The 17,467-nt window shown below is 34.3% G+C and overlaps 1 protein-coding gene across 1 annotated transcript in view; it reads left to right on the forward strand.

Moving 5' to 3' along the window:
- BOLL (boule homolog, RNA binding protein) overlaps positions 1-12,915 on the forward strand; it is a 31,648-nt gene extending 18,733 nt beyond the window's left edge. Inside the window, exons 7-10 of the mRNA XM_070956824.1 lie at positions 520-567; positions 7,825-7,953; positions 10,069-10,167; positions 12,757-12,915. Coding sequence (XP_070812925.1) covers positions 520-567; positions 7,825-7,953; positions 10,069-10,167; positions 12,757-12,915 — 435 coding nt within the window. The remainder of the gene's footprint in view (positions 1-519; positions 568-7,824; positions 7,954-10,068; positions 10,168-12,756) is intronic.
- The last annotated feature ends 4,552 nt before the right edge of the window (positions 12,916-17,467 follow it).

The raw sequence follows: 17,467 nt of genomic DNA on the forward strand, positions 1-17,467 counted from the left end.
ATTTGGATTTTATTGATTAATAATAGTTTAGCTTTTTATTAATTGTAATGGTTTCAATGTTTATTTTATTTAAAGTTTGTATAGACAGTCTTTGACTTACGACCATAATTGGGACTGGAACTTTCATTGCTAAACAAGGCAATCCTTAAGTAAGTTGCACCGATTTTATGACCATTTTCGCCATGGTTATTAAGTGAATTACATCATTAATCCAGCTTCCCTCATTAACTTTGCTTGTCAGAAGCCAGCTAGGAAATGGTGATCGTATGGTCTTGGAATGCTGCAACTATTTTAAATATATGCCAGTTGCCTAGTGTCCGAATCATGATCGCATGACTGGGGATGCTGCAATGGTTGTGTAATGACCAGTTGTAAGTCAGTTTTTTCAGCATCTCCATTACATTGAATGGTCATTAAACATATGGTCATTAGTCAAAACTACCTGTATGTACAGTATACATTGCTTTATAATTTTGATCAGACACAGTATTAATAAAAAATTGTTTTTATCTATCCTAGGCTCCTGCACAGTGCCTTCCTGGACAATGGCAGTGGAGTATTCCCCAGGTAAACTGGAATATTTTTCTTTCTTTCTTTTTTTTTTAAACCTTTATTAACATTTAAAATCCAAAAATTGGATTTAACTTAAATCCAAGTTAAAATACCTCTATGACAAAAATACATCCGTAATAATTATACAATTCAACGTCTTTCTGACAGTACGTAATTCTCAACTTTCTTCATCTATTCCCAAATATTCCTACTTAATCAACATATTTAAACACATCTTATTTTATTCTATACATTCCTTATTTTTAATTTCTATCCATTGATACCAATTTGCCCAAGTTAAGTAGTATTCCAAGTCTTCCTTATTATTTAATTCTAAAGTAAGTTTGTCCATTTCTGCACATTCGAAAGTTTTCCAGATTATTGCATAGTCTGTTGGTATAGTGGACATTTTCCAGGCTTGCGCAAGTACAATTCTAGTTGCTGTAGTTATATGAATGAGTAAATATTTTATCCTTTTAGGGTAATTTCCTTTAATAATCCCCAGAAGAAACAGTTCAGGTTTAAATTCTGTTTTACAGCGTGTAATTTCTTTTAGCCATTTTTGTATTTTAATCCAAAATTTTTTAACTTCTGGGCAAAGCATGGAAGTAGGTACCTTGTACTTGATTGCATTTCCAGCAATTAGGTTTTAGGTTGGGGTACATTTTTGCGAGTCTTGTTGGGGCTAAATGCCACCTATAGAACATTTTATACTGGTTTTCTTTATATGCGGCAGATTTTGTTAATGTATAGTTTTTTCCCCAAATTTTTCCCATTCTTCTAACTCAATGTTGTGCCCAATATTTTTTGCCCATGCTATCATTGATCCCTTTACAATTTCTTCTTCGATTATTCCCTGTTCCTTTAATTCTTAGTTAGATTTTAATCTTCCTCCATTGTCCAAAATTTCATTATATTTTACCATTTTACCAATATCTAATGTGTTGGGGTAGATCATTGCCTCCATAGTGGATAACCAGCCTTGTATTTTTCTTCCTAATTCCCTCCCATGTCTGTATCAGTGAATCTTGAAGTGTAGGTCTATAGAAGTACGAATGTGAATGTTTCTTATTTCTGGTGTTCCATATGAAGGCATGCCACCCCATCTGGAGATTATGTCCTTCCAGTGTTAAAATTCTTCTATTCTTTAAATTAATCCATTCCCTAACCCAAACCAAACTCGCTGCTTTGTAATAAGTTTCCCATGCAGGAGTCCAAAGCCACGTCTGCTTCTTCTATCTTGAAGTGAGATTAATTTTATCCTCGCCTTTTCTCCTGGCCCTTACGAACTTCATAATCGTTTTGTTTAATTCTTTAAAGAAATTCTTATCTAATTTTATCGGAATCATTTGAAATAAATAGAGTAGTTTTTGGAAAATATTCATTTTAATTGTTGCAATTTTCCCTAATAGTGACAACTGTAATTTCCCCCATCTTTCTAAGTCTTTCCCTATTTGTTGTATTAATTTTGTATAATTATCCTTTTTTAATGCTGAACATCTTGCTTTTAACTAAATACCTAAATATTTCACTGTTTTTACGGTTTGGAGTTCCATTCTTTCCTCGAGTTCTTCTTTTTGTTTTTCCGTTAAATTCTTAACTAACATTTTAGTTTTTTCTTTGTTAATTTTAAGGCCTGCGGAACAGCCCCCCCCCCCCCAATATTTTTCTATCTCTTGCAGTAGTATTGGTCCAGATTCCAATGGGTCTTCTATAACAAATACCATATCATCTGCAAATGCTTGCACTTTAAATTCTTCCTGTTTAATTTTGGTTCCTTTTATTTCCGTTTTCTGTCTAATTCTCTGTAATAATATCTCAAGGGTCAGGATAAAGAGCAGAGGTGACAGAGGATAACCCTGTCTAAGTCCTTTTGTTATCTTAAATGAATTTGTAGTCTCCCCATTTATTATTACCCCTGCCTTTTGCATGGAATAGATCGATTCAATCGTCTTTTCAAATTTCTGTCCGAATTTTATGGCTTTAATTTGTCGAATCATAAATTCCTAATTCACATTATCGAAGGCTTTATGTGCATCCAGGAACATCCATCTTTCTGGATGCGCCTCGTAATATTCCAATATATTAATTACTATTCTGGTATTATTTCTAATTTGTCTCTTAGGAAGAAATCCATTTTGATCTGGGTGTATTTTTTTTATCCGTTCCGCCATAATGTTCATAAATATTTTGTAATCCGAATTTAAGAGTGAGATTGGTCTATAATTCTTGATTTGTTTATTGTCTGTGCCTTCTTTAGGGATCAAGATAATATATGCCTCCTTCCATGATTCTGGTGACTTTGCTTCCCTCAGGGCTTCATTACATACTTCCAATAATAATTCTACCGAATCTCCTAAGTGTTTATAAATTTCACCTGGCAACCCATCTGGTCCTGGGGTCTTGTTACTTTTTTGTTTTTGAATTGCTTCTTTAATTTCTAATAATGTTATCTCCTTATTCAATGAAACCCCAATCCCTTCCTTCAAGAACTGTATTTTTCGGACTATAAAATGCACCAGAGTATAAGATGCACCTTAATTTTGGGGGAAGAAAACAAGAAAAAAAAATTCTGCCGCTGCCTACCAGCATCAGGATCACCGGCGTCCTCACTTCCATTTCGATTTTGATAATGAGTAGCACAGATCTTTTTATCAGTTTAAAACAAATCCTATGGACTGGGTAGGGTGGGGTGGGGGATGATTTTCATGGGGGCAGTAATCTCAGGAAGTTAAGGAGAAGTCTGCTGCTATAGGGGGTGGGGATCTCCAGTCCTCACACAAGTTATGAAGGCAGCCATTAGAACTGCTGGAGCTGCTTCCAGACAGATCGTGGAGAACTCGGAGCTCTCGGTGGCTAAAGGGGAAGAAGAAAACTCTGGGCATGTTGAGAACACACACACACTTGTTGCTAGAAGAAGGGCTGCTTCTCCTGCAGCCTCTCCCACCCCCACCCCCGTCCTTGCGCCTTATGCCTACACTCCTCCCTCCTCAGCCACCTTCTCCCAAATGGTCTTCATGCCCAGAGGGACTCCAGCCGCAGTCGAGGTTGGTTCTCCCCACCTTGCTCTCTTAAACTGAACTGCACTGAACAGCTGGGGGGGCGGTGTGAAGGAATTGGGGAGGGAAAAGAGCATTGCTTCCATGCATCGCGTTTTCCGGCGTTTTCCTCCCCAATTCTCTGAAGCAATTCACAAAGCCACGCACCCTCCTCCTCCTTTCTGCAGTCTCACTTTCTCTTCCCTCCTGGCCAGATCCGTCTCCCAGGCCAGGAGCAGAAGCAGACCACCCTCAGCCTGGGTTGTCTGGAGAAGGGGCAGGGTGGGCGGCGAGCACCTTGCCTTACGCCTCTCACGCAGAAGCACCCACTTCGCAAGAGCATAGCCTCCATGGATCGCGTTTTCTGGCGTTTTCCTCCCCGATTCCCCGATGCAATTCACACAGCTGCGCGCCCTCATGAAAATGCTGCAGCGGCAGTTTTCAGCCTGTTCCAAGCAGCACCCCCTAACTATTTCCGCCACCTATCTCCCAGCGTGCAGAGACCGAAAATGCGATGCTCATTTTTGGCCATGTGAGATCCCCACCACCTGAAACCACCGGAAAATGCGACGCACGGAGGCCGACAATCTCCCAAGGGTGGGGGCCAGCAGGTGGGTGGGGCTACATTCAGAGTATTAAGACGCACCCAGATTTTCACCCCCTTTTTGGGGGTAAAAATGTGCATCTTATACTCCGAAAAATACAGTAATCACTTATTTTCCCCTGTTCTGTCCCTTCCTATCTATAAAGCCTCTCAAAGAAGTCTTGTGTGATTTCTTTTTTCTTCTCCATATTACTTTCCACAATTCCATTTTCATCCTGTAGTTGGTGTATTATTCTTTTTTCTCTCTCCTTTTTAATTGATAAGCTAGCCATCTCCCTGGCTTGTTTGCATGTTCAAAATAATTTAGTTTTGCAAGTTTTAAGTTTCTTGTCATTTCTTTTTGGTCCAAAATATTCAGTTTATGCTTGACTAGGGCCATTTTGTTTTTAATTTGTTCATCCCCCGGGTCTATTTGTAGTTGATTTTCTAATTTCTTAGTTTCCTCGGACAAAATGTTATGTTCTCTCCACTTATCTTTATTTCTTTTTGCACTATATGCTATTGTAATCCCCCTTAAATATGCTTTCATAGTGTCTCAGAGATTTTGTAAAGAGGTGTGGTGTTTTTTGTTGTCTCTAAAAAATAATTCCAATTCTTTCAGGATCTTTTGAATATATTCCTTTTCTTTTAGAATTTGTGGATTCAATGTCCATCTGCCTTTCTTTCTTTTTTGCCCTTTCCAAATTATTTTGAGGGGATTATGATCAGCCCAGGTGTTTGGCATAATCTCTACCGTTTCAGCATCTTTTAACTAGATCTCCATATATCCAGGCCATATCGATTCTCAACCAGGATCTATGAGGGTTGGAATAGAAAGTAAATTTTGTTTCTTCTGGGTTACGAAATCTTCAGATGTCTAATAGATTTAATTCTTCTGCCATTTCAAAAAAAAACTTTGGGTAAGATGTTCCTTTTTATTTTTGTTTTTTGGTTATTTGCATAATCTTTTTTAATGTCCACTATTGCATTATAATCACCAATCAAACAAACATTGTCATTCCCTATCTCTATTATCTTATCATACACTTTTTTATAAAAGTCTGCTTGGTTCTTATTGGGCACATATATCACCACTAGCAAAATATTTTTTTGACCCATTACTATTTCGATTATCAACATTCTATCTCTTGTGTCTGTATATATTTGTTTAGCTATTATCCCCTCTTTAATGTTGGAATATTTTTCAATCTCCTTCCCACATTTTACTATTCTGTTTGACTCTCCATATTAAATTCTTAAAGAACAAAAATACGGTAGTTTTTCTCTGTTCTTTTGATAAAAATTATAGTATATGAGAAGCAGGATTGAAAGTAAAGACATAGGGTTATTAGTACCGTTTATGATTGAGTAATCACTAAGTATAGTTCGTTGAAATCATGGTTACAAACAGGATTTTGATGTAACATGTTGAAAATGCCACATAGTTTTCTGATTATTCCTGGCAACTGACTGTAAGAATTAAGGTTGATAACGTGCTAAGTTCCTCAGTCACCCTCTTCTCAGTGAATCTCAAACAGATAAATTCACATGTTATATTGAGAAAGATTGCATCATTTCAAGAGTTTTTTAAAATAATGCTATTAATAAATGTACCAAAGAATGTAAGGATATGGATCATGTTTTGAATCAAACCATTTGAATCTAGGAATGTTTCGAGGTCAAATAGTGTTCTGTCATTAGAATCCAGCTATTTTGACCTCAAAGCTTTTCCCAAATAATTGAAAGACATTTGATTTGTGTGAGAAACAGTGCATTGTCTATTATTGTTTGATGCAATTTAGCTGTCACTAACCATATGTCGTAGTTTGGATTGCTTTTCAATTGCTTATAATATTTTGGAAGATAGAAAATGGACTACTTGTATGGAGAAGAAAGTCTAAAAATAGAACATTTTTAAGTAAGCTATTCAAACTAAGAGCTAGTTACATACATGCATGCACATATTTTTTCAGAATATACCAATTTTAAAGAAAATCTGCAATCTTTATTAAATAATAGCTCAACAGGATTTTTAAAAAGATTTTATAACAATTGCCTTCCGCCTTGAAAGAGGTGGTGGTGAGGCCCCTCCTCAAGAAGCCTTCTCTGGATCCGGCTGTTTTGGCGAATTACCGTCCAGTCTCAAACCTTCGCTTTGTGTCAAAGGTTGTTGAGAGTGTGGTTGCGCGACAACTTCCCCAGCACCTGGATGACGCTGTCTATCTAGACCCGTTCCAGTCCTGTTTCAGGCCTGGGTACAGCACGGAAACGGCATTGGTCGCATTGGTTGATGATCTCTGGAGGGCTCGGGACAGGGGTTGTTCCTCTGTCCTGGTCCTATTAGACCTCTCAGCGGCTTTTGATACTATCAACATGGTATCATGCTGCACCGGTTGGAGGGGCTGGGGGTTGGGGGCACTGTATTACAGTGGTTCTCCTTTCTCTCTGACTGGTTGCAGTTTGTGTTGGCGGGGACAGAGGTCGTCCTTGAGGTGCCTTATGTGTGGGGTGCCGCAGGGGTCGGTCCTCTCGCCCCTTCTGTTCAACATTTATATGAAGCCACTGGGTGAGATCATCCGTGGTTTTGGGGTGCAGTTCCATCAGTATGCTGATGACACTCAGCTGTACATCTCCACCCCAGACCACCCCAATGATGCCCTTGAAGTGATGTCCCAGTGCCTGGAGGCCGTGCGGGTCTGGATGGGGAGAAACAGACTCCGACTCAACCCCTCCAAGACTGAGTGGCTGTGGCTCCCGGCGTCCCGATATAGCCAGCTGGTGCCATCGCTGGCTATTGGGGGCGAGTCATTGGCCCCCACGGAGAGGGTTCGCAACTTGGGTGTATTTCAAGTATTCTGAAATAATTTAAGGCACATAATTGTTATAAATAGATTTAATTCACAGCTCAAACTATGTGCCTTTCCCATTCACTGTACATGCATGCCCTAGTAAAATCATTTTTCTGTTGCAATCCATGTCATTGCCTTCACCTTGTTTTCAGCTGATAAGCTTGATAGATTTAAAGTCTTTAAATATAATGTTAGTGTAGCTTGTTTGCCAACTGAGTTATGAACAGATAGTGGGGAAAGGCTCTATACTTATTTGAAATTAAGGCATATTAAAATATGCATACTGGAGGACTTCGAAAGAAAATCAGCTTTATGTGTCTTGCTTGGTTTGTGACTTGCTCAGAGAGCAGTTGCTATAGACTCATGCTAGAAAGCAGGACTCCATAACAGGGATACAATGATAAGAAATTGCTGAATGAATAATGGGGTTCATCTTCTAACATTTTTGTTGATGTGCTGCATAGGTCAGAGTAACCCATGCTATAAATTGAACTTTTGTATGGGGTAGTCAGAGGACAAAACATTGAAGTAGCCAGGAAAACAAACAAACAAAATGTTCTATATGTTTTTAACCACATTGAGATATATTGTAAATCTTTTAAACTAAATCTGCTTTTATTGGCTGATGACCTTCATTGGCATAACTGGATAATAGGGCTGTTTCAGTTTTGTGGAGACATTTTATTTATGTATATATAAAATGTAGTCAAAGTAATAATGAACTTTACATTAATTTCCTGATATCGTTGAATTACCAGTATATGGTTTAAGTATCCACAGTTTTTTGTCTTATTGCTTTTAGTCACCTGCTTCTCCTACTTCATTCTTTTACCTTCATCCTTCTGAAATTACTTATCAACCATTGGAAATTGCACAAGATGGTGGATGTGTCCCTCCTCCTCTTTCCCTAATGGAAGCTGCAGTTCCAGAGGTATTTATATTCGGTAAAGCATTTGTATCTGCTCTGTTCAATCTATGATTTTTAGATTATTTTTTCCACAGAAAATTCAACTTTAAAATAGGAGAGTTTCTTTGATTAATTGAGAATACATCAAAAGGGGTTTGGGAGGCAGGAAAAGGTGCATTTTAAATTCAAGATCGTCTACCTTCTGGTAAATACATAAAAAATAAAACACTTATTTCAAGATAGATAATGGGTTTTCCACCAGGGGGCAGGATTAGCTTTATTATGGATTTGTGCCCTTCTGTAGCCTTTTCTTAAAATGAACAACTAGTATTCATCAGTACCAAATAAAGTAAAAAAAAAAAAAAGCAGTATTTGTTAAAAGTATCATTAGTTCCTTGTTTGGGGGAGGGGTAAGTGGGCAAATCACACAGATTTTGTTTCTCAGTTTATTGATTGCAGTCTCTGTCTTGAAGAATTTGGAGGGAGCTGGTTAGAATTTATCTTTTGTCAGTATAGGACATTGTGTTTTTTGTATTACCACTTCTCAATTTAATTTTTATTACTCCAGATCACCAACAGTCTATAAACTAGCTTTTATTTTAGAGAATTCAACACATTTTGAAAGCTTTTATACATCCATTCTTGTTATTGGAAAGCCTATTATAATTACATAGGGATGTGGTATCTGCAAATTATCAACCAGTGTCTCCCTCATTGAGATACTATTCATTAGGGTTTGTTTGTACTTTGGTTTTTATATTTGTTTGTGAGGGTAGACTATATGACAAGGTGAGCCCAGGCTTTCTCCTGGGCAAGGAGAAAGTGTCAAGGTTATCTACTTGAGCTCTGGAAGATAACTGCTCACATGCAAATCTGTAGGATCTAGAGAGAACCTCTCTACTTGCTAGTAGAGAGCTTGGAGCTGAGGAAGAAAATATGCTCACAGCTTCAAATGAAACCTGCCTAAAGGACACTCAGTTTGCAATGTCAGGACTCAACCTTAGCAAAAAATTATCAAAAAATTATCAGCGAATATTATTAAATAATGATTATAAAATATTTACAATGATTTTAGCTGAAAGGTTGAAAACTTTTCTGCAAGATTTTATACATGAAGATTGGTGTTGCTTTTTTGCCTAAAAGACAATAAAGAGATAATATTAGAAATATTTTTAATATTTCAGAATTTTTGCAACATCATAATGAAAAATAATCCACATTGATCTTTTTGGATGCATGTCTTTGTTGACTAGGATTGCTGATTTAAAACTGCATTTTGCAGGCAGTGATTTGATTTGGCTGAAAGAGTGGGTATTGCTGAGAAGTAAGAAAATGTTACAAAAAGAAGTGTATAACCTGAGATTCAGGTGGCATGGCTTTTTATGGTACAACAAAGTAAAAATTATTGTAGATTTTAAAAATCATCATGTGAGAAGTACCATTTTAAGCATTTGGAATAAATAAAAGCCCATCTTGTATGTATTGGTCTCAGCACAAGAAACATTATAAGAAATAGTGGACAAAGAAAAATGGTTAAAATACCAAAATGTGTTAGTACGGGAACATGGAAAACTTAAAGATGAAGTCAAGAGAACAATTGACTGCAGAGGGATTTGTTTATGTCTCAACCTTACCTTCCCCCCCCCCCCAAGAATGCTTCTAGGTGTTGTTTATAAAAGCCCACAGGCTTTTGTAGAAAATAAAGGTGGGTGATTACACCAGAGTTTTGCAAGTATTTTCTTTCCTTCAAAAAAATGGTAGAGATAAACCAGGGCTGCTGGATAGAATGCAGAAAATTTTTACTTTCTAATAAGAGTGACAAGGCAGCTCTCACCAAATAGGCAAGCTTTCCTGTCCCACGTGTAATAAATTTATCGATACCTAAAGAACATTTTCATAGAATTCCAAATGTGCTTGCCAGTCCAAAAGACTAACCCACATTGCATGATGATGATGATAAAATTAAAAAGTATGTAAATTTGGAGGGCAGAATATTAAGACTAGAATCAGTGAAGTTGATTTGCAGCTTAGTAGAATGTGAAAAAGGGTTTAAACTGAAAATCCAGTTTTGGTTGTTGTTCATATACTGAAGATATATTTAATTCTAAAAAGAAGTTGAAATATTTGTTTGCCTATCAGCCATATACTGATCATGGAGTGCAAGCAGCATATCACCAAGTTTATGCTCCAAGTGCCATAGCCATGCCAGCCCCTGTGATGCAACCGGAGACTATTAAAGTAAGGCTTCGAATTTTTTTGTATCAGTTAACGTGTTTTAGAAATCAGGAAAAACTCAAGTTGGAAAGATTATTGCAAAAAAAGGGGAGGAATATAATACCTTCCTATCCAAACAAAAAATTGGTTGGGTTTCGATCCGGATTTAATAAATGGAAAGCTCTTGCTATTTAGGAATGGTGTGATTCCTTTGGGGTATCCTACTAGTAAAAGAGAAGCAATTTTCCATTATCTGCTTCGTACCCTCCAGGCATATCTATCTAAAGTTTTCCCATATAGTTTAGAAATTCCAAGTTTTGGGAATATAGTGTAACAACATAATGACATTTTTGAACCTTAACCTCTTTCCAAGAACCTAGCAATATATTTTAATTTTCTTTCTCTTTTGTTTCTGCTATTCAAAGCAAGTTTTCAGAGAATGCAGGTTGCTATTGAGAATCCACAAAAAATTCTACGTTTATTGTAACATAATATTTGCTTTTTCTTTGACCCTTTGAAAGACTGGCTATGTGATACAGAAAAATTATACTATATCTTCTGCCTCCTGAAGCAATGTATAAAACTCTCACAATGATATCAGCCTGATATTTTAAACAAGATTTCTGTGCTCTGATTCTTGAGTTTCTGTGCAAGTATACTTCATATACAGGACAGCACTCTATTGATACTGATCCTTTTAAATAACTTGTACCATTCCATTGCTGTGCACTAGTTACAAGTATTATCATATCAAATTTCACATATATATTGTCACATCATATTTCTCCTGAGCTGTAATCTCTCTTTAATTCTATATCCTCTGGGCATTGATGTAGAAAACGGAGGTTTTGAGTGGCACCACCTAGTGTTTCAGTTTTCTGTGAAATTCAGAGTCCCAGGCAAAATTTTGTCCTCTTGCTTCTTCTCCCTTTGTATTCTGCTTTATTGACCACAGTTCTTGGCTGAGTATATGGTTCTGGGCCTTCATCACCCTTTTTTTTTTTTTTTTCGTTTAATGCCATCCTGATGAGACTGGCAAGATATATGCCAAATATTTACTTTTCAGGCTTTGAAGATGTAGCCCACCTTTTCCCAAGTGTTCTTACTGAAGGTGGAACAGGTTATTCTGGTAGAATTCAAACCCTATTTGTATTACATTTAGGTAGCAATGTGTAAATACTTGCTAATAAATTACTTTGATTCAACTTCTGTTCTTTTTCTCTGGTACCTCTTTTTTCTTTTAGGATCTCTTTTTATTTTTCCATTTATTCGCAAATATATTAACCATAATAGATTTCTTCCTTCAATAAGCAGTTCTTGTCATGCCTTGAGTCCTTTTTGAGTCCAGATGTCTCATGTTTGCATATGTAATTAGATATTTCTTACTGTAATTATCTTTGAAATAAAAAGCATTTGATGATGGTGCTAGTTGTAAAAACATTAGATTTATCCTTGCTTTTAAGTAAGTCCAACTTTTTAATAGAGAACTCAAATTGTGAACAGTTTTTGGCCTCTCTTTTGAATCTTGCAAAATTTTGAATTTTACTTTCATTTATTTTTTCCCATTCCATATAAAAGAATTAATTGAACTTTGTCAATCCTGCATTTATTTATCCAGAAATCAAGGTGCTGTTTGAAATAAGAAATTTATCTTGGCTAGTATATTAATGCTTCAAGTCCTAGCCAGAAAATTTTTAAAGATTTTTTACCTAAATATAATTTTGTTTTATTTTTTCCCCATAGTTTATTGAAATTGTTTTGAAATAAGATTTTGTTATATACTGTCAAGTATAGTCCTAAATGTGTCATTGGAGCTTATGTTATCTCACAGTCAGATTTTTTTTAATGAAGTTTCTTCCTCAGAAGTCAGTGCTTTGCTGTTATCTTTGGGGTTTCTTTCATTGGTTTAGAATCCGGAAAAGCAACCCAAATCTTTGATTAATTTCATTACCTACTTTATGGAGTTATGTGGTTTTGTGATTGCTAATAGTATTTCATCGGCATAAACTTTCATCTTGTATCCTTGATTTATGATGAATAAAAAGTATGTGCTTATTTTTGGGGGATCCTGTTGGCTAAGATTTCCAGAGCAATTACAAATAGTAAAAGCAAGTAGATATCCTTCTCTTGTGACTTTGCTAATGGAAAAATTTATAGAATGTTCTATTGACTGTAAAAAGCTCTGTTTCAAAGGGTAAAAAAGTATTACTGTGCTGTTCATTAGTTTGCTTACTTTGGAAATTATGCATTTCTGCAACACTGAAGAAAGCTAATAAAAGTAAAATAACCAGACTCCCTAATAAAAAGTTGAAATTCAGTTTGACAAATTATTCAGTTTGACAAATTATAACTAAAGATGCCAGCATTCAATTTATTTTTGTTAGTAGTTTATCAAGGTAAAGAAATGAATCTAGTTAATAGGATTGTTTACATCATGTTATAAATTATTGTCTTTCTTTTCAAGCTGTATTTGTTCATTTTCCTTTTGGAAACTTTCTTTTTTTTTATTGAATAGATTTAGCAGAATTTCATGCTTTTATTTAAACTGTATTACAGAATAAAGCTGTGTGGTTTTGTGAATGTGGGTTTTGTTTTGTTATTTTTTTTTTTTAGGAAGCCAGGATACATTCAGTGAGAAGAAATTTTTCTCATCCTTCATCTATGAGTTTGAAGCCTCGATATGCACGAACTCCTCATTTTCACCCTAGAAAAGATTACAGATCAGATGACAGTATGCTCAATACTTCTTCCTCTACAGACTCTGTTAAATAAAATGTTAGATATCTACCAAATATGTTAACTCTTAAAGGTATGTAATATTTGCTTATATTTGCTGAATACAAAATTCCTCTCTTGTGTAAGGGTATTAAAAAAAACCTTGCTCTTATGAACATAAAGTTAGTAAACAAACTGCAGGATAAAAATCATGGTTACTGTTATCAATTGGTATATTACTATGGTGACACAGACCAATAATTTGTAATATGCAGACTGTGCATATATTGCTTGTTTTAAACAATACATTTTAAAACCAGCATCTTTATATTGTAAGGCAAGCCTAGCATTTATCTTCATCTGATAAATTACAAGGGTGATGTAATAAAACAACAAAAAACATTTTTGTTAGACTGAATTCTAGCGAATATCAGATTCACATTATTTTATCCAATCTTTCCATTTCAGTTCAATTTATTTTATATATTTTTTAAAAATCTTTTTTACATCTTGAAGTTAATTTCAGTAAGTTGGAAGATTATTTAAGATTTTTAAAGTCCTTTTTTAAAAACTATAGGACTGCCAGCTTATATATATATAACATTTTGATTTTTATGGCTGATAATTTTCTTAAAATTCTAAACATTATACATATATGTATTTTGTTTAATGTTGAGATTACAATAGGCATAAATAATACTGCATACACTTATAGCTTTTCCCCTGTTTAAGTGCAGAATCAAATAAGATCTCTGCCTATATCATGTCTAGTGTATTCCTCTACACTATATTACACAACACTACACAGATCAGAAAAGTTTGCTTATTCCTTTTTCTAGTAAATTTTTATTACAATCTCTCAAATTTAATATAGCAGAATAAATAAACATGAAACAATTACTATAGAAGCCCATTCTTGTAATTAACAGTCAAATATTTTTCCATTTTCTAATTTTAATTGAAATATTTTTCATATTTTAATTTTTTTAGTCAGCTTTAGAGCTATTTTTATGGTTGGAAGGTTTTATTTATTAATACTTTTTACGGGATTGTTTTAAAGCAATGATAGTTTTGCCAGCAGTATTAAGTAATTTATTTTGAAATTCCTTTTCTATTTAACATTATATTAGATGCCTATATGCAATATATAGCTGGCAGTTTTTTTGGTATATATTCAGACTCTTAACACTGGCTTTTCTAGTAACATTAATAACAATGTTTATGACAAAAGATCAATCGGAAAAGTATTTTATACTTTTTGTATAAATGTTTATGATAACAGACCTTAGTCATTTTATGTCAAATATAAATAATTTGAATTGTTGAAAATATCATACTAATGTTTGTGTTTTGATATTTGCAGAGGTTTTAAAATATATATAAAGATGTTGACATCTCTTGAAACGGCTTTATATATATGAAAGGATTTGCTCTGTTGTAAATATTCTCGTAAACAATATAGAAGTAGACATGAAAAGGCCATGTGTTCTGTTATTATGGTCTTATTACTATCATGAAACATCCAAGTAGTCAGGGTTAATTTTAAACCCTTTGCTTGGGTTCCCATTTTTTTCTTTGTAGAATATAAAAATAAAATGTTGATTTCCTGAAAATATTTCAGAATATTCAAGGAAGCACTTGGAAAACAATATACTTGAAATTCTTTATTCCAAATATTGTGTTACAGTTATTGATATGCCTATCAGGTAAGAAAATACATATTTCCCACGTGAATTAATTCTACATAAAAGAACAGTGAAAACATCAAGTTTGTTTCATATTTGGCCAAAAGTTTATTTCATGCCATTATATATAATAACAGAAATAATTAATAAGCAGGTCCCAAATGTTTTAAGTGTATTATGTCCAAAGTATTAAAACTGCTTTCTTTAATTTGGTTCTATAATGGACTATCACAATTCTTATCAAATTGCATGAGCATTTTTCATAGACTTCATACATCACAGAGCCTGGAATACTACCTGGGAAAAACTATTACTCTTCTATTTTTTATTATGTTTCTCCATAAAAAGCCAGTAGTTCCTGAATATGTTTAATATTCAGTCATCTGTATGCTACTTGAAAGGCTAGATTTATAATATTTTAATACACAGGACTTACATTTTTCTGTTCAAATGTTTATTAAGAATACAAGTAGAATCATACTAGCCATGGATTTAGAGATAATTTATTTAAATAATATGTCAATATGATCAGAACTCCATATTTTGAGAAAAAGAGTGCTATAATGTTGAATAAACAGGAACTTCCTGTTACTGGAAAAATGGCCTGTTTTGAAATTTGAAAAAAAATACAAACACCAAATGTTACCTTACGAACCAGAAAAATGTTCAGTTTAATAATAAATCATTTAACCTTCCACTTCAATTTTTCTTTATGCTTTCAATATTCTAAAAAATCCATTTAATAAATTACTCAACAAAGACTTCTACCTAAACCTTAGTCTTAAATAACAGAACACATGGCTTTGCAATATATATATTTACCTATATCTTAGCATAGTTTTAGAATGCAAGTTTATAGTAATACATGGTTCTAAGTGTTAAGTAAAATAAAATAGTAATTTCAGGGGTTTAGAATAATTTTTGTAGCGTAGCAAATTTAAAAAAAAAAGTGACAAGCTATTTGAGTAAAATATGTATATGTACTGTGGAAATTTATTTTTATATATGTCAATTCTTTATTATTGTGAAAGTCTATTTTTAAACAGTATTATTATATGTAAGAAACTTGAAAAAGTACCTTCTTTTGAACTTCAAAACAAGAAGGTGCTTTCAAAATGGTTGATACATTATTCTAAAAATACCTTTAACGTGGCAGTTACAAGTGGGCTTTAGGATTGTATTTTATAATATAGGGATATTTTCCCAGGCATGTATATATCATCATAAGAAGCCTTTCATAAAGATGTAAATCATAACCAATATTTTTTAAAAATATGCTTGCCTAGCCATAGAAATATTATGCCTAAACTGATAAATTGTCTTCTTTGCACTACAGTGTATGCATTTGCTATAATTACTACAGCCTTAAAGACAATAATATGGATGCACAGAAAAATGTTTTATCAGTATTGAAAGTTTTGTAAGCCTATTAGCTGAATGTTTTCTGTAGCCATTAGTCAATTTCAGGCACAAAGGTAGTACACAGAAGATTACAGCATTCTTTTTTGTCTTTCCAAATAGACATAATCCTCAGCATTACATATTAAAGCAACAAGGGGAGCTAAGCAGGTTCATTTATTAAAGACCTATTAAAGCTTTCTTTTTTTTGTACACACAGAGAGGAGTAAGCAGTTCTGTTAATAAATACTGTAAAAGGTCTTTGTACAGGCACGCTAAATCTATGCTGGACTGGATTGTTTCATGAATGTACTGTATAATAAATACAGACTAACAAATCAGTTCCTGTACATTGCATCTTTTAATTAAAGTGGTTTTGTAATAAAGGTTTATCTCAATAAAGCATTCTGTATTTACTGTTGGTGGCTCTTTTTTTCTTTTTCTTTTTTTAAGAAAAAACATTTGCATAAAATAAAACAAAAGCTAGCTACAGGATTTTTTCTTTTTTGTATGAAAAAGCAGAATCCAGCAAAGGGACATAGCTGGCAGCGAGAAATCCTGGAATAGTTTGATTTTTAACTTCTCCTTCCAGAAGAAAAACAAAAACAGGTAGTCTTCAACCTACAATAGTTAATTTATTGATCATTTGAAGTTACAACAGCGCTGACAAAACTGACTTATGACCATTTTTCACTCTTACGATGTTGCAGCATCCCCATGGTCATGTGATTTACATTTGGATGCTTGACAAGTGACTCACATTTATGATGGTTGAGGTGACCCAGAGTGATGTGATCCTGTTTTGTGACCTTCTGATGAGCAGTCAATAGGGAAAGCATCCACTTAACAACTGTGTTACTAATTTAAGAACTGCAGTGATTCACTTAACAAATGTAGTGAGAAAAGTTGTAAAATAAGGCAAAACTCACTTAACTAATTTGTCACACAGCAACATATATTTTAGGCTCAATTGTGGTTGTAAGTTGAGGACTACCATACCTTTCCTAGATATTATTCATTGTGGTCTCTGTAATTCACACTTCTGAATTTGTGAAGTTCTTTGTCTCAAGTTCCATCCAGAACATTCTAGAGCTTTGAAATACTTGGCTACATCATGCTCTCTATGTATGCCACATGATTAAGTGTAGTTTATGTCAAACCCTTTCAGTCTGTTTTCAACTACAGCAGCATTAATATTTACCTTAGCTCTGATTTCCTTTAAATGCTGTCTTAATTTTTTTTAGTTTCATGTTTTTTAAAAAAACTTGTCTTAGCTTGACGTCAAACAAATGAAAACATTTTATTGTTTGAGAATTGTTACTCAAGAAACCATTGTCTTCCCTCATAATCTATCCAGCCTTCAACCATATTGCCTTAAAGGTCACATTTCACAAGTATCAGCATTGCAGGAGCAAACTTCGCTCACAAGACAGGCCCCCACAAGTCTTTTTATTTTGGAGAATGTCATTCAATAGACACTTGAGGATTACCAGTCATTTATTAGACAGACTTATTGCAATTAGTCA

The sequence above is a fragment of the Pituophis catenifer genome, unplaced genomic scaffold, assembly GCF_029215685.1.
Source record: "Pituophis catenifer annectens isolate HBS135680 unplaced genomic scaffold, rPitCat1.0.hap2 SCAF_1, whole genome shotgun sequence".
Taxonomy (NCBI): domain Eukaryota; kingdom Metazoa; phylum Chordata; class Lepidosauria; order Squamata; family Colubridae; genus Pituophis; species Pituophis catenifer.